This window comes from Rhinatrema bivittatum, chromosome 12, assembly GCF_901001135.1.
Source record: "Rhinatrema bivittatum chromosome 12, aRhiBiv1.1, whole genome shotgun sequence".
Lineage (NCBI taxonomy): Eukaryota > Metazoa > Chordata > Amphibia > Gymnophiona > Rhinatrematidae > Rhinatrema > Rhinatrema bivittatum.
The window spans coordinates 69,014,675-69,039,319 of record NC_042626.1 but is presented as its reverse complement, the minus strand read 5'-3'; the positions used below and the strand labels follow the sequence as shown (position 1 = coordinate 69,039,319).

Here is a 24,645-nt window from a genome sequence, read left to right as displayed (position 1 = left end):
TTCTCCAAGTTTCTACCAAAGGTAGTCTGTGGCTGGGGCTAGCTATAGAAGCTTTTTCTTGCATTCTTGTGCACACTCTGCTGCCTGAGCAATGAAAAGACTGAATTAATTCTGAATCATGAAACTCCACAATGTGTCAGTCGTTTGCTTAAGATATATAATTCAGTGAGGACTTTAAGATCTGCTGGGAAATGCCTATTAGATGAACCATCAGTTAAACAGATCAGATTTATAGATTCACCTGAGAGGATATTTGCAGTGGCATGGAATAGTCTGCTTGACCCCTGAAGGTCAGATGTGTGTTTTTAAGGCATTTAAGAAAAAGTTAAAAACCTATTTATTTCAATATATTCTTTGTGATGTTTCATGCCACTTAAGGACATGTTATGTATTTATTAACTAGGGAAATACCTACAGTACCTGCAAATAATCTGCTTTGAAGTGCTGAGAAGCAGAATATAAAATAAATAAATATCAATCAAACCATCATGCTGTACAGTCATGAAGACAAGAAAGCCCTTTATACCTCGGACTGCAAAGGAGCCTTGGCATATTACAAGAGACAAACTTAGCCACATCATCAAACCAATCGCTTTTTGTCTATGACCCCAACTGACTGGGGCATAGCAGTTGCCAAGCATATTTTATCTAATTTTTTAGCAGAATGCATTTATCACTGCTACACCTTAGCAGGATTTCAGATCACAGATTCTGTTGTAAAACTCAAGTGCGAGCTATGGCCCCTTCTGTCCCTTCCCTTCATGAAGTGCCCATTGAAGATATCTGCAAAGCTGCAACATGGTCTTTGGTTCATATCTTTATATCCCATTAGTCTTGATAATATCTCAAAGACTGCCAGTAAATTTGGACAAACAGTTTTTTGCAATCTGTTCTCACTGTAGTCCCCTCTCCATGGTGGAGTCTGGGTTGCTTACTAAGTAAATGCTGTACTGTATCCCTCAGCTTGGGACTCCTCCCATATAATGGCTAATTCAGCCTGCTTATCACCGGAAAAAGCAAGCCTGCTTACCATAAATGGTGTTTTCCGTAGATAGTACAATGAATTAGCCATAGAATTGTTACCTGCCTTCTTGGAGAGTTGACTACATACCTAGATTTAGCTCTGGTACTTACTGAGGAGGTTCACGAGGCAACACCTGCGTTGGAATTCCTACACATATTCAGTAGAGCTCAAAGCTCTACTATCTTAGAGAGATAAGTCCGTTCAGTGCCACCAGATGACATCACCCACATGCAATGGCAAATTCATCCTGCTCTCTACGGAAAATACTGTTTACAGTAAGCAAATGTGCTTTTCTCTCTCTTATACGAACACACCTATGTTGTGTTCTTGCATACTCTTTCATGCTTCTTGAACTGCCTCTTAACTTTTATGATTTCTGAAACTCTGCTTGATCTATATTAGATGTTTCCCTGATAAGAGCCCCCACACCCATGACAGATTTTTTGCTGGATTTGGCAAGTGGGATGGTAGTGTGGACAGAGGTGGTACATTAGGGAAAAACATCACAGTGAAAATCCCTCAAGGGCCACCTGTACCTGCTCAGCGTCACCGATCTTCCTCTGTAGTTGATATATTCTTTTGCTTTCACTCAGTCTGCCCATCTGCACCAGCCCACAACCTAGCAGAGGGATAGCGGTGCACCAGCTGCCCAGGAAGTTCCAATTTTAGGTATAGAAAAAGGTTAGGAGAACACAGCCCCTTATGTTGATGACTTAGATCAACTGCATATAAACTGAGGAAGACATGATGGCATCTCAGAGCATGAAGGAAATATGTATTTTATTTAGATCCAGTTCAGGCTGTTTCATTGGTAGCTCAAGATGTTAAGGTAAAGCACAGTAAGCATTTAAGAAGCACTTTGCTTTTTTTTTCTGCTTTTGGTGATCTCCTAAAATGGGTGCTTCTTGTGCTGGTGGCTCCCGAAAGCCCTCACTCACATTTACCTGCTTTCTTCCCTTTCAGCTCCGACTACTCCCAGTTCCCCGCCGAGGCCATGCTAGGCAACGCTTTGGGTTTGCTGCTGATCGCTTTTGGTGTGGTCATCGCCTACATCGTGATACGCGACGACTGGAAACGCCCTCTCTTGCCAGAGGAGCAGGCACTCTCCATGGACTTTAAGACACTCACAGAGGGGGCAGAGAGCCCTGGTGAGCAATGATGGCTGTGTTAGCCAATCCATGGAAGATAACTGTCTGCTTGTTAGTGTCTGGGTCTGTTGTTTGTTTAAATATAGGGAGAACAGGGCACTATTGTATGCTATAGTGAAATACAATGTAAAGTGTATTGAGGACAGTACTAGGACAGATCTTTTGTCCTCAGTTTTAAAAGCTAAGGAACTAAAGCTGCTGCTGCCCTTACGCGCTGTCTTCGCCTGTGTTGCCATTTTTCTAAGCAAACAGCTGGAAGCACTGCTCGTGATCTAGCACTAAACTCGGTAAACTTTCAAGCCATCAATATATATGGCTCTTTCCCCCACCAAAGTGTGTTAACTACTCTAAGCAGAGATTATAGCTTTCAGAGCAGGTTGCAGATCCTTTCTAGGACCCTCCTGCATGGCAGATTTTGCCCTGTTCACAGAGGTATAACTGCTTCTGAGGTCCTGTGGACAGAACTGCTGTAGCTGAATAGGATTTTGAAGACCTAGAAATCTTGAGTTCTGTGCGTGACAGCATTCCTGGCTGCAGGCATGGAAGCTTAGAGAATGTCACTCCTGTGGGTGCCGTGCCAACACCTTACTTGGTGCTAGTCGTACCTTGTCTTTGTTTGATCCAGTACATATCTGGGTGGTATACTGGGCTATTATTACTGGGTGTATGGATGAGCTAGCCAACACACTTTCCCCTATTATTACACAAGCCCCATTCTACCTGCGCAGACTGCAAGCTGCCCTGGCACTGTGCCAGTTTTCCATGAACCGGGAAAACCTCCCAGCCGACTTTGTAGCAAACAGGAAGACCTTTTGTGGGGGGAAGGTGGGCAGTTGGACTTATTTTTAACCTAAACCAGGTCTGGAACACTAAGCTGCCAGTTGATTAGCACAAGCAGACTAATGTAAAACATGAGCCACCTAACTGGCCCCCGTGGGGTTGGGAGGAGTTTACAGCTATAACTGTTCTCCTACTCAGCCATAGGTGGGATGCTTGTCTGCAGAGGTGCAGCACCCCTGTTGCACTTCAAGATGGTGACAAAATGACAAATCATAAAATGGCTGATGGCAGCATAAACCACCTATTCTTTCTTTGTTTTTAGAGAGAATTTGTTTCCTGATGACCCCATTTCTAACTTTTTTTGGTTCCTCAACAGTGTTTTTGCCTGAGATTATTGGTAGCTACTTAGGTAAAAGTTCAACATGGGGAAAGCGGGGGAATTACTTATGTGCCACAGTCCCAGTATTGGAAGGTTCTCTGCCTTACTTTAATAACAGATGCAGTATATTGATATTCAGGTGTGAAAAGGGACTTGAAAAGACACAGGAGGGTGGGATGATTTGCCTTATCTACCTTTGTTGGGATAAACCTCTTTGCTGACCCAGGCCTGGCAGTGAATGGAGACCCATTTTAGATCCAGCCACCCATGGGAGATGTCGCCAAGCAAACAGCACTAAAACCTGGCCTATTCCATGTCTCCAACTTGGGTTAAGGAAGGCCACATGGGCAAGCTTGTACCAAAAGGCACCTGAACGCTGGGGCATAGTTGTATGATGGATAGTATGTCCTCTCTCTGTATAGTAATTTGTGTGTTGGTGGAGTGAATGCTTTTGTGACATTATAATAAATATTTTCAGCAGGCAGCAAGCTGGTTGGGTCTCTGCTTGGGATGGGGATGAATCGTACCCTAATCCTAATGTCTGAGCTGTTACGCACAGCTGTGGAGCATTGCTTCTCACTTCCTACAGTGCACTGCATGTGTTTTCCATTAACCTGTTTTCTTTTAGGAATGCTTTTATGTAAAAATATAAATAAGATGATTAGATTATTAATTTAATGGCATTTATATTAAAGGAAAAAAATCTGCATTAATGTGGCCATTATGAGGTATTATTAACATTTTTGTGCCTGCACTGGCAAACTTATGTCTTGTTCCCTTCTCATGTCCTCGCCTTAAAGGGCCAATGGTGGCCCAATATAATCCAAGCATGTCACTTCACTTAGGAAAAGGCACCCAGCCAGGAGTGCATTCATAAGAACAAAAGAAGTTGCCATACTGGTTCAGACCAAGGGTCCATCAAGCCCAGCATCCTGTTTCCAGCAGTGGCCAATCCAGGCCATAAGTACCTGGCAGGTACCCAAACATTAAGTAGAGCCCATGTTGGTAATAAGCAGTGGCTATTACCTAACTCTACTTGACTAATAGCACTTTATGGACTTCTCTTCCAGGAACTTGTTCAAACCTTTTTTTTAAACCCAGCTAAGCTAACTGCCCTAACTGGCAACAAATTGCAGAGCTTAATTGTATATTGAGTGAAAAAGAATTTTCTCTGGCTTGTTTTAAATAATGCTATATGCTAACTTCAAGGAGTGCCCTCTAGTCTTTCTGTTATCTGAGAGAGTAAATAACCGATTTACATTTACCTGTTCTCGACCTCTCATGATTTTGTAGATCTCCATCTATCCCATCTCAGCCGTCTCTTCTCCAAGCTGAACAGCCCTAACCACCTCTTTAGCCTTTCCTCATAGGGAAGCTGTTCCATCCCCTTTATCATTTTAGTAGCCCTTTTCTGTACTTCCTCAAGTGCAAAAACTTTTTAAAATATATCCGAAGCAAAAATCCATTTATTTGAACCTCTGAGTTATAATAACAGTAGCAGTCTCTCTACTCTCTACCTCCCCGTCATCCTCAACCTCTGGTACCCCCCCCCCCCCCCCCCCCACTTACCCTAGTATTATTACCTTTCCCTTCTCCATTCATATTCCCAACATCCACCCTTTTTCCTATTTTACCCCGTTTACTCCCCGGCCTCTAACATTCCTCTCGTTGCACCCCTCGTTCCTCTGTTAAACCTCCTTGCTCAGAATTGTGTTTGCGATACTTTCATTGAGCTCACTCACGATCCTCGCCTCTTGATTCTTATTTAAACAATTTTTCAGCTCAGACGTTGTTCTTACCTCCTTGTAATTTATCCAATAGTATCGCTCTGGAATGACCACGACCTGCTGTACATTTTGTATTATAGTTCACCTTATCTAGCATTCTAGTTCATTAGCTTTATATGTAACACATAGCTCCTCGAATTTAACATTTAGTTATTCTACTGTTCCTTTCCTCTTATAGTTGTTACTGTTCCATGTAATGGCTCCGCCTAAATGTTCCTAGTTATATGTAAACTGATACGATGTGCAAACGGATATCGGTATAGAAGAAACTCTAAATAAATAAATAAAATAAATAACTTTGTCTGGCACACTGAGCATGCCCAGCATGCCACCAATCCCATGGCTACATGGGGTCCCCCCTCAGTCTCGTTTCCAAGCGAAAACTAAAACAACAAAATGTAGACAAACCCAACTCCATGGGCTGTGGGCGGGTTTCGTGAGGACTAACTTCCTTCTGTCCTGGGAGATCATCTGTTACAGGAAAGCAACTCTGCTTTCTCCCAGGACAAGCAAGATGGTAGTCCTCACAGATGGGTGAATACCAATCTGCAGGCTGCCCCTGGAATGGATTGGGCCAACAGGCACCCAATCACGTGCACCAGGCACAACCGGGGTGCTGTTGGCAACAGCGGGGGCAGTCTGAACCTCATACTGGGTCCTAGGTAGGGAGAGTTGGGTTCTCACACTGGAAATAGGTTACAGAGGGCAGACTGATCAAAGACGCTATCCTGTTGACCGACCTTGTCCAGACCGTAATGGGCTGCGAGGTGTGGAGGGAACTCCACATTGCAGCCTTACAGATTTCAGCAACGGGGACTGCCCGGACGTGTTCCACTGATGCTGCCATGGTCCTTACTGAGTGCATTTTCACTCAGCCCCCGAGCGGAAGGCCTGCTTGCTTGTAGCAGAAAGCAATACAGTCTGCCAACCAATTGGACAGGGTCTGCTTGCCCACTGTAACTCCCAAGTATATTTTTGTCAAAGGAGACAAAAGAGTTGGGTGGACTGCCTGTGGGCTGTGGTGCGCTCTAAATAAAAGGTGAGAGCACATTTGCAGTCTAAGGTATGCAGAGTCCGCTCACCTGATGAGTGTGTGGCCTCGGGAAAAAGGTGGGCAACATCATAGGCAGGAATTTAGGGTGAGTGCGCAGTCCCACCCAGTTGTGGAAGAATCTTTTGTAAGGTGAATAGGGCACTAGAGCCTGCAGCTCACGGACTCTATGAGCAGAAGTAACCGCCACAAGGAAGATGACCTTCCAGGTGAGGTGCTTGAACTCGCAGGAGCATGGGGCTCAAATGGAGGCTGCATGAGCCATGCCAGCACTATGTTGAGGTCCCAGGACCCAACAGGGGGACATAGTGGAGGCTTCAGTTGAAGTAAGCCTCTCATGAAGCACCCCACTAAGAGCTGCACCGAGACCGGAGTGTCACCCACTCTGTGGTGGTAGGCGCTGATGGCGCTCAGATGCACCCGGATTGAGGCAGTCTGAAGTCCAGACTCTGAAAGGCGCCAGAGGTAGTCCAAAAGCCTAGGTGTGAGGCATGTGAAAGGGTCAAGACAAGAATCTCCTCCGCTTTGCTTGGTAGGACTTCCGAATGGAAGGCTTACGCGAAGCTACGAGGACTTGTGAGACATTGTCTGAAAGGCTAAGGGACCGCAGTACTAGCCTTTCAATATCCAGGCCGTGACAACCAACAACCGGAGGTTCGGGTAACGTAACCTGCCCTGACCCTGCGTGATGAGCCAGGTGAATGGGGTCCTGGACAGAAAAGTTGCAGAGTATTGGAAACCAGACCTGACGCAGCCAATACTGGGCTATGAGGATCATGGAGCCTCGGTCCTGTTGTAGCCTCACAAGAGTCTTGCCTATTAGTGGAATCAGAGGGTATGCATTCAGGAGACCCGCACTCCAGTAGTAGGTGAAGGCATCCACGGCTGTTCTCTGTCCTTCCTTCTGCAGGGAGCAGAAGCGGCCCACCTTGTGGTTCTGTGAGGACACAAAGAGATCTATGTTCGGTTGACCCCACCGATGGAAGATCATGTCCACCACGGAGGGGTTTAGGGACCACTCGTGTGGGTGGAAGATCTGATTGAGGCAGTTTGCCACTACATTCTCAGTCCCTGCCAAGTAGAAGGCTCGAAGGAGCATGGAACATGACAGGGCCCAGGGTGAAATCTGCGCCGCCTCTTGGCAGAGGAGGTAAGAGCCTGTGCCCCCCTCTGCTTGTTCACATACCACATGGCCACTTGGTTGTCCATCTGGATCAAGACAACCCTGTTGGACAGGCAGTCCTGGAATGTGTAGAGTGCATACAGCATCGCTTGAAGTTTATCTGGCATCTCGCCTCAGGCTTCGACCACACTCCTTGTGTGTGGAGGCCGTTGACATGGATCTCCCCCCCCCCCCCCCCCCCAGCCTAGGTTGGAGACATCCATGGTCAGGATCACCTGAGCAGCAGGGGGCTGAAAAGGAAGTCACTTGCTGAGGTTGGATTCCTGCATCCACCAGGCGAGGGAGAGCTGGAGTGGTTTGGTTATCTGGACCAGTGTGGAGAGTTCTTGAGAGGCTTGGTGCCACTGGGACCACAGGGTCCATTGCGTGACCCTCATGGCCAAGTGGGCCATTGGGGTGATGTGCACAGACAATGCCATGTGACCCAGCATCTTCAGGAGCAGGCGGGCCGAGGCAGTCTGCCAGCAACGGATGGACCTGGCCAGCCCGCTCGCAGCCGCGCTTGCTGGGAAGGAATGCTTTGGCTACCGTGGTGTCCAGATCCACCCCGATGAAGTTGAGTCGCTGGGACAGAGTCAGCTGGGATTTCGGGTAGTTTACAAGGAACCCCAGTGATTGAAGGAGTCTCAACATCATGTGCAGGGACTGAAGGGCTCCCACTTTTGAAGAACTCTTGGTGAGCCAATCGTCCAGATATGGGAACACATGCACCCCGTTCCGGCGCAAATGTGCTCCCACCATTGCTAGGCACTTTGTGAAGACCCAGGCTGCGGAGGCTAGCCTGAAGGGGAGAATCCTGTATTGGAAGTGCCAGTGGCCTACTACGAAGCACAGATACTTGCTATGAGGCGGAAAGACGGCAATGTGCGCGTAGGCGTCCTGTAGGTCCAGAAGTAGAGTACCCAAGGATATCATTTTGAACTGCTCTCTTCAGAGGAATTTGTTTAAGGCCCAGAGGATGAGGATGGGATAGAGGCCGCCTGTTCTCTTCGGAATGAGAAAATACCGGGAGTAGAATCCCAGGCCATGCTGAGCCTGGGGAACCGATTCCACAGCTCTGGACTGTAGCAGGGCCGAGAGTTCTAACTTGAGGGTCGTTGCGTGTTCTATGAGTCTCTACGCTAGAGAGGGTAGGGAGTCTGGAGGAACACTGAGAAGGTTCAGGCGGTATCTTCATTCTACGATGGCCAATACCCATCAATCGATGGTGATTGGGGACCAGTTGTTCATGAATGGGCAGAGACAACCTCCCACAGGTGGGTCGGACGGTATGGGCAAAGGGGTTAGTTGTCTGCTCTCTCTGTGCCAGTCAAAAGCCAGCTGCAGGGCTTGGCTGGGGAGACTGGCTGAGCCCTAGGAACTCTTTGCGGGTGAGGGTGACCTCTTTGGTTAGCCCGAGCTGGATGAGCCCGGGAGGCCGGAGGATAGTATCTCCGTTGCCGGTAAAACTGCTTCCTGGAATTCCTATGTGGCACCCTGTGTGTCTCCGAAGAGGGTCAGAGGTGGTAGTAGACAACTGACGTAAGGTCTCATGGTGGTCCCTGAGTTGGGCCACTGCGTCCCGGATTTTGTCCCCAAACAGGTTTTCTCCTGTACAGGGGATATCAGCCAGTTTGTCTTGAACCTCCGGCCGAAAGTCGGAGGCTTTCAGCCAGGCCCAACTTCTGGCTCTAATGCCTGTGCTGAGACACTTGATGCTGTCTCAAAGATGTCATAGGCCGCTCTCACTTCGTGTTTTCCGGCTTCCAATCCTTTTTGGAGGATGGATTCTAGGCCTTCTTGAAATTGTTGTGGCAGATTCTCGGCAAACTTGTGGATCTGTTTCCAGAGGTTCCGGTTGTACTGGGTCACGTACAACTGGTATGCTGCTATGCGAGTAATAAGCATGGATCCCTGGAAAACTGTTCAATCTAGAGCGTCTAAGGCTCTGTGGTCCCTCGCCGGAGGTGCAGAGGAGTGTGACTGGGCCCTCTTGGCTTTCGTCTGGGCTAATTCTACCCCCACTGATTGGTGAAGCAACTGGCTCCTTTGGAAGCCTAAGGCACGTTGCACCAGATTGGTAGCGTCAGTCTTTCTGTTCACTGGGGCCACAGAACCTGGGTGTTCCCAGAGCCAGTAGAGGAGGTCTAAAAGAACCTCATGTATGTATGGGGACAGCCATTACTTCCTTAGGGACATCCACAAATTGGAGGACTTTCAATATCTTGTGGCGGGCATCCTCTTCAGTCAAAAGCTGGAAGGGAATAGTTTCCGTCATTGCCCGCATAAGCCCGCGAAGGATAAGTCTTTGGGAGGCGAGCACTGTCTCTTGTCTGGGGGGAGAATGTCCTTGGAGGCCTCTGAGGAATGATTGGAAGAGAAGTCTTCCCATGGGTCATAAGGGGCTTCCTCCTCACCACTGAGTTGTCCGGGTCGAGGAGGGAGGTCAGAACCCAAAGTACAGGGTGCAGGCACTGATGGTCGGTGAAGTGGAACCGACAATAATGCTGGCATCGGGACCTGCGGCGGACGCCAGAAGGCAGAGGACCCAGGAAAGGGATCCGGCATCGGTGGTACCAGCTGAGGGGACAGGCGTTGCGCCGTTTCCTCCTCTTCCGAGGATCCCGGAATTGGGATCGAGACGGGGGGAGGCTCTGGTGGTGGACAGGGCACTGGAGGAGGGGGGGGCCCTCCCGGTACAGGCTGCATTGGTAGGGCAGCGAGCAGCATGTTCAACCTTTCCAGCAGGTGCGCTGATTCTGATGCTGGTATGGGAGCCAGCTTCAGTGGCTGCTGGAGGCCCTGAAGGGCGTTTAGCACTGCCTGTTAAATCATGCAATCCAACTTCTCTCTAAAAGCAGGTGCGGAAAGTACCGACCCGGGAGGAGGCAGCAGGCTGGGCATCACCGGAGCCTCCACAGGGGTCCGTGGAGGCTTGGTACCCGGCACTGATATCGGTGTGGAACGCCTTGGACTCCCAGGCTTGGAGGAGGGTAGGGACTCTTCTCCTCAGGGTTTCTTCGGAGGGGGTTTGGCTGAGGCCGATCCAGTGTCGGTGCCAGCACTGGTCAGTGAAGAACGTCGGTGCTGATAACTGTGCTTCTCACAGTGCTCGGCCCAATCCTTCTCCGGCACAGAGGATGATGATCCTGAAGCTTTTGAGCGCTCCGATTGCCGGAGAGAGGTGATCTCCTGCCTTTTGATCATCATGGTGGGGCACCTAGGGCGAAGGTCCCAAGTCAGATCGATTCCCGCAACCCGACGTACCTACCACAGGAGATGATGGAGCAGATTGCTTGGAACCAACAAGTGCTCCATCTTGTCCAGGTGGGTGCGTCAGCCTTTGGGGGTCATCTGAGCACAGCTGGGACACAGACGGACATCGTAGAAAGACCCAAGACACAGGACACAAATGTTGTGTGGGTCCATGATGGACATAGTCTGTGGACACTCAGGGCACTTCCAAAAACCAGTCGCCATTGAAAAAAGGCGGTGTGCAGTTGGTGGCCATTGGCCACCGGGAGGTAGACACTCGGGAACTGACCACGGCAACGTGAAAACAGACCTACCGAGCGCCGGAAGAATCAGTTCGCGATGGGGCACCCCGAAGTGGGGAAAAACTGAAGAAAAACTTTGCATTGTTCAGTGAGGAAAAAAGTTCTCAACAGAGCTCCACAAACTGCGATGCAACAGCTCCGCGAAAAAAAGGAGACTGAAGGGGGACCCCATGTGGCCACGGGGTTGGTGGCATGTTGGGCATGCTCAGTGTGCCAAAGTTCTAGAAACTTTGACAAAAGTGTTCCATGACGGGGCTACATCTGATGATGTCACCCTTCTGAGAGGATTAACATCCTGCTTGTCCTGGGAGAAGTAACTGTACTATGGAAGTCACCCCTTAATGTTCAGAAGGTTTTCACCCAGTGTGTATCCTGGCCAAAAGCCAGGCCTTTCAAAGGGTAATGCTTCTCTTAGGTTATTAAGTATCCCTGCATGACTAACACAGAGTGTCACAAACATTTAGCCAAGAGTTCTTATTTTAGCACTTGAACATTCTCATAACCCTATACAACAAAAAAAAAAAAAATTAGCAAGGGGAGCTCTTCTTTTGCATGCCTCATTCAACTCATCCCCTTTTACAACCCTCATTCCCCAGCTCCTTTCTTACAGCCCACCATCTCTCACCCACCCTGCAGCTTTTTGGCTGAATCAGTTGCAGAATTTGTCTTAAAACAGGACCAGCATTGGATGAGGATGGAGGTATAGAGCTATACCTCTCACCTTCTCTCTGACCTGTGCACATTCAACCTTTCCCTATGGCCTGTGCACCAGACTCAGCCCTCTTCTCACTTCCCCTTTCCACCAGCTTTTGCCCCACACGCAACCCTCCCCTCTCACAGGCTTGTACACCATGCTCCACATTTCCACTTCTCCACCACCACATCTGCCTTTATCCCAGGACAAGCAGGATGCTAGTCCTCACATATGGGTGACGTCACCGACGGAGCCCAGTGCGGGAAATCTTTCTGTCAAAGTTTCTAGAAACTTTTGACTGGCCCTGAGAGGCCACTGAGCATGCCCAGCATGCCATGATATTCTCTGCCACAGGTGTCTCTCTTCAGTCTTCGCTTTTCCGTGCTGCCTCACGCATCGCGGGACTGGAGCCGTTGCGTTCTTCACGAAGTCTTTTGTGACTCAAAAAGTCATAATCCTTGATATTCTCTCTCATATAAGTCTCTCACGGGTTATTCTCGCCAGCTGGTGAGTACCGTTTACTTGATTTCTCATTTTTCAAGAAATCCCTTCTCACGAATTCACATCCATCGACGGCCGTCGATCCCAAAATGGCGACCGGATTCAAAAAGTGCCCTGTTTGTAATAGAAATATGTCGATAACCGATCCACATTTGGAGTGTGTACTCTGCCTCGGAGAAAAACACGACGTGAGTACATGTCCCAAATGTGCGGAAATGACAGCAAAGGGACGGAATGCCAGACAGGAGAAGATGGAACATTTGTTCCAACTCCAGTTAATTCCCTCTCCTTCCAAATCATCGAGGTCGTCTCCGACTGGAGCGACCAAACGAGTACTAGTTAAAAAGCCGCGTCTGGACGGATCCGGTGATCGCCCATCCTCACCATCATCGGTGCTATCGACAAAGTCGGCCGACCATCTAAAATCCAAGCATCAACGTCCGTCATCCTCCACATCGATGTCCCAAGACGAGTCGATGGCAAAGTGGCCCCGAGAACAGGAAACACCGGCGCCTGGGCCGTTGTCTCCGCTGATTCCAGACACGCCTCAACACTTCATCGCAGGATGTCTCCTTACCGCTACCGCTTACAACTGCGATGACTACATCAGTTGTACAGCTGGAATTGTCTATTTTAATAAGACAAGCAGTCATCCAGGCTCTTCAAGAGCAAGCTGTTCCGGCGATTCCGCCGATGCCTCCAACATCGATGCCGATACTTCCAGCAGTACCGATGCCGGTGGGCCCACCGATGCCGGCGCCATCATTGGCACTGAGGTCATCGATCGATTCCATCACCACTACACCGAGGCTCTTGACGTCATCAACATCGATTTTCGTCCATATTCTATCGGGCCCTTTGATGACGTTCTCTATTCCATCGACGTCGATGACTTCAGTGACACTTCCACCGATGACAACGTCGAGGACATCCTCGATACCATCGAGACAACCTTTATACGAGCCTCCAGAAGTTCAGGATCAGGCTTTCTATTGGCGCCTTTTGCAAAGGTTCCAGGATGTAATCGATACTCTACCATCTACGAAGCCACAAGACATTTCTACAATATTTTCCACCGATGATCCACAGCCAGGACCTTCAGGCCTTCACTTCCCACCTAAAACAACACCAAAATCTCCTTACAGAGAAGATTCTGAAGATTCTTGGGATGAGCAACACTCTCAAATTTCTTCAGAGGAGTTCATGTCTGACCCTTCTTCTCCAGATCAGAGAAAGAAGTCACCCCCAGAGGATCTATCATTCTCCTCATTCATCCAAGGCATGGCTGACTCTATCCCATTCAAACTCACAGCAGAGGAAGATACCAGGGCACAAACCCTTGAAGTTTTACAGTTTGTTGACCCACCCAAACAGGTCCTGGCAGTGCCAGTCCATGAGGTCCTATTGGATCTTCAACGACGAATTTGGGAACATCCATCTTCTGTTCCTGCAGTGAACAAGCGTGTGGACACTACTTACATAGTCCATCCAGCTCCAGGCTAACAGAAACAGCAATTACCACACCAATCTGTGGTAGTGGAGTCGGCACAGAAAAAATCCAAATGTGTGCGCCCACACTCATCGACCCCACCTGGTAGGGACCATAGATTCCTAGACTCATTAGGAAAAAAGGTCTATCAGAGTTCCATGTTAAACACCAAAATTTCTGCCTACCAGCTGTACATCACTCAATACCAGAGGAACCTCTGGAAACAAATGGAAGAATTTTTTACCTCCTTACCCACACAATTCCAGGAACCAGCACAAGCTGTGATCAACAAGGGACTAGAGGCAGGTAAACATGAAGTGAGAGCAGTCTACAACAATTTTGAGACTGCTTCCAGAGCAGCAGCAGCTGGAATCACTGCCCGTAGATGGGCCTGGCTCAAGGCATCTGACCTCAGGACTGAGGTGCAAGAAAAACTTGTGGATCTGCCCTGTCTTGGTGACAATCTGTTCGGGGATAAGATTCAGGAAGCCGTACAACAACTTAAGGACCACACTGAGACTCTACGTCAGCTGTCTCAAACCCCACAAGAGCCTGCTACTCAGTCTTCTCGTTGTCCTCCACGAAGAGAAACCAGACATTCTTATTACAGGCCATGCAGATACTACCCCCAGACTTCTAGGGGTAGGTCTACCAGACCACAACAATGCTCCCAGGCCAGGCAATCTAGGCCTGCCCGTCCACAACCCCCTGCGCAGACAGGCCCTGCGGCAGGCTTTTGAAACACAGCCCAGATACAAACCCAACCTTTCAATCCTAAGCCAAACCTACCAGTGGGCGGAAGTGTGTCTCACTTTCACACAAATTGGCAAAACATAACATCAGACCAATGGGTACTCTCCATAGTGTCTCGAGGCTACAATGTTGAGATTACTTACCTGATAATCTCCTTTTCCTTAGTGTAGACAGATGGACTCAGAACGAATGGGATAGTATCCGCGTGCTAGCAGTTGGAGACGGATCTGATGTCAGTACGGGGTATATATATCCCCATAGTAATCTTCCTTGCAAAAGCTGTTATGGATGTGTGTACTGACGCTCAGTGAAAAGTGAAACAGGATTCCCCTGACCGATTGATAGTAGCTGGAGACCGCCAGCATTCACAACCGGAAGGCGTTAACACCTGGTAGAGTCTACGCTCTTATAGAAATAGATGACATGGCTTACCTTGAATCGGTGAAACCCATGTACACAGGCAGCTGGGCGGGATACTGAGTCCATCTGTCTACACTAAGGAAAAGGAGATTATCAGGTAAGTAATCTCAACATTTCCTGGCGTGTAGCCAGATGGACTCAGAACGAATGGGATGTACAAAAGCTTTACTCCCAGCCTGGGCGGGAGGCTGCCTGAGGACCATGTAGGACTGCCCTCGCAAATGCTGAGTCCTCCCTGGCCTGGACATCCAGACGGTAGAACCTGGAGAAGGTATGGAGGGAGGACCATGTCGCCGCTTTACATATTTCTGCAGGCGACAGCATCCTGGATTCTGCCCAAGATGCTGCTTGTGCTCTGGTAGAATGAGCCTTGACTTGTAGAGGCGGAGACTTCCCGGCCTCCACGTAAGCTGCTCTGATAACTTCTTTAATCCAGCGGGCGATGGTGGGCCGTGAGGCCGCTTCACCTTGCTTCCTCCCGCTGTGCAGGACGAAGAGATGGTCCGTCTTTCGTAGTTCTTGTGTCACTTCCAGATATCTGGGCAGCAATCTGCCAATGTCAAGATGGCGTAATAAACGCCCTTCTTCAGATTTCTTCAAACCCACTGTGGTAGGCAAGGATATGGTTTGGTTAAGATGAAACTGTGAAACCACTTTAGGTAGAAAGGAGGGAACTGTACGAAGATGGATAGCCTCAGGAGTGATTCTGAGAAAGGGATCACGGCAGGACAGTGCTTGTAGCTCTGAGATGCGGCGTGCCGAACATACCGCCAGTAGGAACACCATCTTCAAGGTTAGAGAACGGAGAGATAGTCCCCGAAGGGGTCTGAAGGTGGATCCCGCGAGGAAATCCAAAACAAGATTGAGGTTCCATAAGGGCACAGGCCACTTTAGTGGCGGACGAATATGCTTGACTCCTTGCAGGAAGCGAGAAACATCTGGGTGCTTGGCGATGGTCTTGCCCATCCCTCCTGGACTGTCCAGCGGCAGGAGGTCCCGCTCACGATAAGGGCGTAAGGGTCCAGGAACAGGATCTGCAGGAGCTGCCACCACAGCGGCAGCCGCAGCAGCCGCCGCAGTTGCAGCCACCGCAGGAACAACAGGAACAGCAGGAACCGCAGGGCCCGGACGGGAAGCCGTTTGCATCTATACAAAGGCATGAATCCCCTTAAAGAGATCCACCCAGGCAATGGAAGCAGCCTCTAATCGCCGGGGTACAAGATCCCCCGGGATTCCCGATTGGTCGAGACTGCCCGCTAAATCCGGGGTAGCCCCTGGGGAACTGTCAGCAAATCGTGGCTGAGACTGGGCCTGGCTCGAGGGTCCCACGGCCTCCTCACATTGGGCACGTAGGGAGTCTGGCTCTTCACTGTGCGTGGCTCTAAGCTGGCATGCAGAGCAGAGGCCAAGGGCTTTAATGCCTGAGGCAGGCGGTGCCACCGCTGAAGACGCTGATACGTTCTGTTCCATTTAAAGAGAAGCGGCAATAATATATGTTTAATATAACAGGCGCGCAATAATAATATGCGGCAGCAATAGGCGCTTAATACAACAGGCGCACAATAAGAATAATATGCGGCAGCAATAGGCGCTTAATACAACAGGCGCACAATAAGAATAATATGCGGCAGCAATATGCGCTTAGTACAATAGGCGCACAAAAATAATAATATGTTCTCAGCACTAGGCGGTCATGAAAACAGCACAATTGTATGCAATATGCCGCCAACAATACACGCTTAAAGGCTTTCAATAAGCGCTTAGCAATAAGCGATTAGCAATATACGCTCAATGGCATTCAATAGGCTTTCAGCAATAAGCGTTTAGCAATATACGCTCAATGGCATTCAATAGGCTCTCAGCAATAGGCGGTTAGCAATACACGCTCAGTGGCATATGCACACAGCAATAAGTCAATATACGCACAAGGAGGAATAGAGCCGCGCCTATTACGGGCGCTCAATACCTGAACAAGGCCCCAAAATGGCGTCCTCCACGGCTTGCCACGCCGCCGATCCTCTGCTCCTCGGAGACCAGAAATAAGAGATGTACGCCTTACCTGATCCTCGGCGCTTCCCGGCTGGAACCCGGGCGGTCTCCGGCTGCGGGGGGAGAGGGCAAGTACCTTCACCGCCGGGTTTGAGGATATGCACCCGCTGCCTCGTCCACGCCGGGACCGAGGCACCTCGAAAGCCTCACCTGAACCTCGCCCGAGGGCTGTGTCCCTGCCGCGAATCGGCCACCGAACCGAGGACTTACACCTCCGGGGTGATCACGGAAATCACCCCGGGAAACTCTACTGGGGGAGGAACCTTAGGGTATCACCGCAGGAGTGCGGAGCTCGATGCTATAGAAGTCTTAGTAAGTAGAAAAAGAAAAGAAAAGTAGATTTGGAAAACACGCTCAGCTAGCGTGCAGGCTCTCCAAACTGCTTTGGAGACGGAAATTACTAAGTTGCTGCGCTTCCTGTGGAGATATATATACCCCGTGCTGATGTCAGATCCGTCTCCAACTGCTAGCACGCGGATACTATCCCATTCGTTCTGAGTCCATCTGGCTACACGCCAGGAAAACTAAATTTCATCTCAGTTCCTCCAGAATTTCCACCAACTTCCTGCCCACAACAAAATTCTCAACTACATCAATTACAAATAGAATTATCCACCCTTCTGAGAGCCAGGGCCATACAACCGGTGCCCCGGACACAGCAGGGCAGAGGATTCTACTCCTGATATTTCCTCATTCCAAAGAAAACTGGAGGCCTACGTCCCATCCTTGACCTCAGAAATCTCAACAGATTTCTGAAGAAAGAAAAGTTCAGGATGGTTTCTTTAGGCACCATGCTTCCACTTCTTCAAGCAGGAGATTGGCTTTGTTCTCTGGATCTTCAAGACGCTTATGCTCACATTCCAATATTCCCTCCTCATCGCAAGTACCTGCGCTTCATGGTAGGCCATCAATATTTCCAATACAGAGTTCTACCTTTTGGACTAGCATCTGCTCCCAGAGTCTTCACCAAATGTCTAGCAGTAATAGCAGGACACTTACACAAAGAAGGTGTCCATGGTTCCCATATCTAGACGACTGGCTCATAAGAAGTCAGTCTCAACAAGGAGCTCCTACCTCTCTAAAAGAACAATCACTCTACTTCACTCCATGGGATTTCTCATCGATTATCAAAAATCCCATCTCACCTGCTTCAATTCATAGGAGCAGACTTGAACACCAATCTAGCAAAGGCCATTCTACCTGTAGATCGAGCAGACACACTCATTCTACTAGCAAAATCCATCTCCTTACAGAAACAAGTGACAGCTCATCAGTTTCTGATTTTACTGGGTCATATGGCCTCCACGATTCATGTTACGTCTATGGCAAGGATGGCCATGAGAATTACCCAATGGACTTTACGATCATAATGGATCCAAGCCATTCAACTGCTACATTATCCAATTTAATTGACCCAACAACTAAGATCATCTCTACGTTGGTGGACAAACAAAGACAACTTGTGCAAAGGCCTACCTTTTCAGCAACCAGTCTCACAGATAACTTTAACTACAGATGCATCCACCTTGGGTTGGGGAGCTCACATAGACAATCTCCAAACTCAAGGGACTTGGACAAAACTCGAAGCAACATTTCAAATCAATTTCCTAGAGCTTCGAGCTATACGTTATGCACTACATGCATTCAAGGACTGCCTCTCACACAAGACTGTTCTGATCCAAACGGACAACAGAGTAGCCATATGGTTCATCAACAAGCAGGGAGGTACGGGCTCGTATCTCCTTTGTCAAGAAGCTGCACAGATTTGGGACTGGGCCCTAACGCACTCAATGTTCCTACGGGCCACTTATCTTGCAGGCATTCACAATGTTGTGGCAGATTGACTCAGTCGTCAGTTCCAACCACACGAATGGTCCCTGGATCCTGCAGTAGCAACCAGGATATTTCAGTGTTGGGGACAACCAACACTGGATCTCTTTGCATCACATCTGAATCACAAAGTGGACAAATTCTGTTCTCTACACAAACAGAACAACCAGCCAGCCAAGGACTCATTTGCTCGCCCTTGGAACTCAGGCCTACTATATGCGTATCCTCCGATACCACTTATAACCAAAACCCTAGTGAAGCTACAACAGGACAAGGGGTCCATGATACTCATAGCCCCATATTGGCCTCGACAAGTATGGTTCCCCATACTGTTAAGACCTCTCAGTCAGGGATCCCATTCGCCTGGGAGTAGCTACCACTCTCATAACTCAGGATCAGGGTCGGTTGCGCCATCCCAACCTTCAATCCCTATCTCTGACAGCATGGATGTTGAAAGCTTGATCTTACAACCACTCAATCTTTCATCCAATATATCTCAAGTGCTTATAGCTTCACGTAAACCTTCCACACGGAAGAACTATGCTTCCAAATGGAAGAGATTCACTTTGTGGTGCAACCAAAAGAATATAAATCCTTTCACCTGCCCCACAACTTCTCTACTAGACTACTTATACCATCTTTCAGAATCTGGTCTCCAGACTTCATCTGTAAGAGTACATTTAAGTGCAATCTTTGCTTACCATAACAAGATGGGTGATGCACCAATTTCCACACAACCTCTCGTAAGCAGATTTATGAGAGGTTTAACACATCTTAAACCACCAATTCGACCTCCTGTCACAGACTGGGATCTGAATCTGGTATTAACAAGCCTCATGCATTCTCCTTTCGAACCCATAGATTCCTGTGATTTTAAATTTCTCACATGGAAAACTACCTTTCTTATAGCCATTACATCAGCTAGAAGGGTTAGTGAGTTACAAGCACTTGTCACGTACGCACCCTATACGAAGTGGTTCTCTGTACACATCCAAAATTCCTTCCCAAAATAGTTACGATATTCCACTTGAACCAATCCATAGTTTTACCCACATTCTTTCCAAGGCCTCATTCCCATCCAGGAGAGACAGCCTTACATACCTTGGACTGTAAGCGTGCACTAGCATTTTATATAAACTGCACTGCAGTCCACAGAAAATCCACTCAACTTTTTGTATCTTATGATCCAAACAAACCAGGAAAAGCAGTGGGTAAACATACTATATCCAATTGGCTAGCAGATTGCATACAGTTTTGCTATGAAAAAGCAGGCCTTCCTCTCCAAGGGCGAGTAAAAGCACATTCAGTAAGAGCAATGTCAACTTCAGTAGCACACTATCGTTCAGTGCCAATCCTTGACATTTGTAAAGCAGCAACCTAGAGTTCTCTTCACACTTTTGCAGCTCATTACTGTTTGGACAAGCAGGGACAAGAAGATTCTGCCTATGGACAATCTGTCTTAAAGAACTTGTTTCCAGTATAATCCCAACTCCTTCTACAACCAACCTTCTGTGATCTTCGGCTGACTCATATTCAACAACAATACCTCAATGTTGCTTCACCACGAATTGACTCAGCCTCTAGCTTGCTAATCACCCATATGTGAGGACTAGCATCCTGCTTGTCCTGGGATAAAGTAAAATTGCTTACCTTGTAATAGTTGTTATCCCAGGACAGCAGGATGTAGTCCTCACAGAACCCACCCGCCACCCCGCGGAGTTGGGTTTCCTTCCTTTTATTATTTTATTTTTGCTAAAGCTTTTGCTACATACGAGACTGAAGAGAGACATCTGTGGCAGAGAATATCATGGCATGCTGGGCATGCTCCGTGGCCTCTCAGGGCCAGTCAAAAGTTTCTAGAAACTTTGACAGAAAGATTTCCCACGCTGGGCTCCGTCGGTGACATCACCCATATGTGAGGACTACATCCTGCTGTCCTGGGATAACACCTATTCCAAGGTAAGCAATTTTGCTTTCTCTCTGGTCCTTTTCCCTCACATCTTCTCTGGCCTGTGTCCCCCACCTCCCCTCCAGGCTAAGTAACACTTGCCCTCTTGTTCTTATGACCTGTACCGCACAGCTTGCCTCCTCTCCAAACGCTCCACTTTGCTCCTCGACCCCTTCTCTGCTCTGGCCTGTGCATGACTCAGCCCTCCTTTTAGTCATAGCTGGTCTTGAAAAGCAAGAAGCAGCAAGAATGAATGGCAGCATGGGGGTTCCTGTTATCAGGAAAATCCTCGTGAGGGATAGGGCCTGGGCCATGCGTTGCCTTTCATTCGAGCTTCTGCTGGCTAGAAGCACTCTGACCCTGCCCTAAGACCTAGGAAAAGCAAAGGCATGGACTCTTTGTTCTGACTGTCCCATTGACTTGGATTGGAAGAATGCCATTCCTTCTCAGCAGCCTTTTTCTGCTCACCCATCTTTCTTGGGCCAGGGGGGGGATAAAGTCAGGTGCAGCGAGGCTGTGAATAAAACACCAGGCTCAGCCTCATTTTTTCCAAGTGTTAACCATTTATAAATAAGTACATTTTTTTTCATACGTACAGTTTTCAGTGTACAGATTACAATCTGTATACATTGGGGATAGGGGACCGCATTCATTTAGAACTGTTCACATCTATCTCACAGCTCACATATACAGACAATAAAACTCGGCTCAAGCAAAGACAGCAAAGGAAAATGTTTTTCTTTCTTTCTGAATGCCTCAATCTGGAGCAGTGGGGGTGAGGGGGGGGCTCCTTGTGTCCCCATCCCCACAGTATCTCACAAGTGTGGTGTTCAATATATCGCTATAGCGACCCAAACATGCATTGGATAAATACACTGTACAGAGAATGTCCTTTACATTGGAATAATAGAAAACTGAAAGGAAACCGCAAAGGTTTGTTAAAGATCTTCCCAGCGAGTCTCCTTGGGGCCTGGAATACAGCAGCATGAACAGAGACCTTGCCACGCTTAGGTGCCAGCCAAATAACCTCTGTGTTCTTTGATATGAATAAAGCAATTCAGAGCTGAAGCACAGAAAAGAGACCAAAACGTGTGGACCGTGACTACTACAATTCAAGGCCTATACACCATTACTTTTCTTCCAGCTTCTCTTGTGCTGAGGATGGGACACCTAAAATTTTTTTCCAGGCAGTCAGGAATAAGCAGTGATAACTGCCACTAGAGGCTTTTAATTTGCTCTTTAGATTATCCTTTATTGAAATTACCTTTGCATGGAAAGAAGCTGGGATTTTTCTGTGCCAATGAGCAGTGATACAGGCTCCAAGAGGACATGAAGGTCAGTGACTACAGAACCTCCCGCTAAAAACAAAACAAAAAAAAAAAACCCAACTCACCAGGCTTCTGCCCTCATTGCCTACCAGCTCTGATGTCCAGAAATGGCACAGGCCTTTAAAAATAGCCAGTTACAGGGGGAAGGAGAAATGAGTAATTATGATAGTTTGGTTTGCTTTCAGTACTGCCAACAACCGTTCTCATCCCCCAGGAAATGCAGTTTCACTTCTTGTTACACATACCATGAGGACTGGCTCAGAAAGTTGAAAAGTTAACAGGAATAAACTGCAGTTAAAATAAAAGCTAGGTAGCTGTGTACCCACATTTGCTGAGTGTTGAGGAATTCTTTTGGTTTTTGCCACCATAGCACTACTTGCTTAATTTATCTGAACACTTGTCATGGGGATAGTGGAACTGAACTTGAAGCAGTCAGAGGCTGTGAACCATTATGATATAATTCAGCCCTTTTAGTGATTAAAATTAGAAAAACTATTTGATCAGCTAGGGAAAATCCCTATAAAATCAATCTCTAGCTCAAGCAGTCCACCCTTTGCTTCTGCTCATTGTATCTCTTCTAAGCAACCAGTCTTGCAGACACAGCAATGCTGGTGGGATGCAGGCTGACTCGGGGGAGAGTGTTACTGGGTTAGCCCTTAACGTAAAGCCCTTATAGCATTAACATTTCTCAGTAGCTGTAGAACAGCAAATACAGATCCCTAGTGTAAAGAAACTTGTGACAAACCAGCAGGGACTGCGGCAGCAATGCTGGTTGCTTAAGAGGGCTGTCAGAATTTACAAGCTATTCAGGTTCAAGAAAATAAATCCTATAAAATCCTGGAAACTTAGGGTAAATACATCTGATAGTCCTTCTTCACAAGTGGCCATAAAGCCAATTAATGTGTCATAAAATGGGTTTGTTAAGAGCAGAGCGGCTCCTCAAGCAAATACTATAGAAGAATTATTTCACAGGTAGGACCAGCACTGGAGTTTACTGAGGTTGATATTTTTTAGGGTGGGGGACAATAGAAGAACATTTCTGTTTTTCAACATACACATGAAAATGGCTCTTAAGAGTATTTTATGTGGCACGTCAGTGCCCCCTGCTGGCAGCTTTCATTAACATGCAACTCCCACAGGATCCACCTTCCTTGGTATTTTCCGCTTACACAACTGTAGAATGTTTCTAAGGGAAACCACAGAGCAGCCATAATACCCCAAATAAAATGGTAACAGGCCAATTATTACTTAGCATTGGACAGAGCTAAAGAAAAGCCCTTGGTGGCAGCCATAAACACTATTGCAGAGTGAGACGTGCCTTGGGAGGGATGGCAGCTGTATTTGCTTTGCTTCACCCTTGACACTGCCAGAATATACCACGTGTGATGCCATCTGTTTCCAGCTGGAGGTAGTATGTGTAAAGTGATTTAAGAAGCAGTTGAAAGAGTTTGGAAAGTAAGGACTTGAGTGTACAATTTGCAGTTGATGCAAGGCATGTCTGAAGCACTGTACTGAGGGCAAAGCCCTGACGTGCTGACATATGGAAGGAAGATGCTACAGGAAATTCCAGTTCACGTCAATTCTGCACACTGCACCCACTGCAAAATCCAAACCCCCAGATCCCAGCCAAAATTGGGCTCGCTTTTGCTCCTACCAAATCTAAAGGGGTTTTGTAAACAATGAAACTGTCTGTTAATACTTTTGAACAGAGAATCTTGAATTTTCAAGGAGCTTTTGAGAAACTTGCGAGGGAAGGGCTTTAATGCTGCAACGTTTAAAAAAATGATTCCATTTTTAATCCTATTATAAGTGCTTATATACAACAGTAATTTCTTGTGCTATAAACTTTAGAATCCATTGATTTATATATGTGTGTGTGTGTATAATATAACACACAACCGCACATGTATATATTTATAGTTTTTTCTTTTTCTTTTTTTTTTTGTTTTTTAGAAAATACACAAAAATCAAGAGCTCTTTGATGCTATTTGTTGCTCCTAATGGAAACACTATTTCACAGTTCAATATCTAGCATAGTAAATGAAAAACGGTAAAGTGCACCCATTTACAGAGGGAGGGAGACAGACTGTGACCTGATAGTGAAGAACCCTGTGAATAATCAACACTTTTTCTGAAAAACATCAGCCCTACGCATTAGAGAATCTATTATTTTTAAAAATAGGTGTTAGGCATGATAGTGGTTTGTTAAAAATGTCTTCGTAGAGTAAAACACAAGTTTTAATATTTCTGGTTAAGTACAGTACCAACATGAGATGGCAGTGATAGAGAAAGGCAGCGCACGGCTCTCTTAAATTATAATGGAACTGTCTTCTACAGCCTCTCTAAACGCAGGGACACCTAACTTTTTGCAGTTTTGAAACAGAAGTTGAAGCACAATTTACAGAAGTACATGGGAATGCACAGTGGTTCATGTGCAGTTAATTTCATCCAGTTAACCACCTCCGAGCTGCAAGTATGTGCTGAGACACAGTATAGATCCAAACTGGCATGGAAACACACCTAGGTCTGTGTTACAATTCAGCCATGGGCAGCTCGGGTTGCTCTCGCCTGTGTCCTGTACCTTTCCTAGAACTCTGCATCCAAATACTTTTAAGAAACTGGCACATTCTTAGGGAAGAAGAAGAAGAAAAATAAACTAAGAATTTAGACTAACACATTGCCTCATCTGTAAACTTATTCTAAATGCACCGAGAAATCATATGTTAGAAACCTACATGGAGTATT

The 24,645-nt window shown here is 47.4% G+C and overlaps 1 protein-coding gene across 3 annotated transcripts in view; it reads left to right on the top strand.

The window, feature by feature from the left end:
* Nucleotides 1-4,044, top strand: part of LOC115074204 (cytochrome b561) — a 45,123-nt gene extending 41,079 nt beyond the window's left edge. For 2 of the 3 annotated variants that reach the window (XM_029573461.1, XM_029573460.1), the window contains exon 6: nt 1,988-2,183. In XM_029573461.1, the coding sequence (XP_029429321.1) occupies nt 1,988-2,183 (196 nt within the window). Of the gene's footprint in view, nt 1-1,987 lie in introns of all 3 variants that reach the window. The other variant, XM_029573459.1, reaches the window with a different exon arrangement.
* Nucleotides 4,045-24,645: the final 20,601 nt, after the last annotated feature.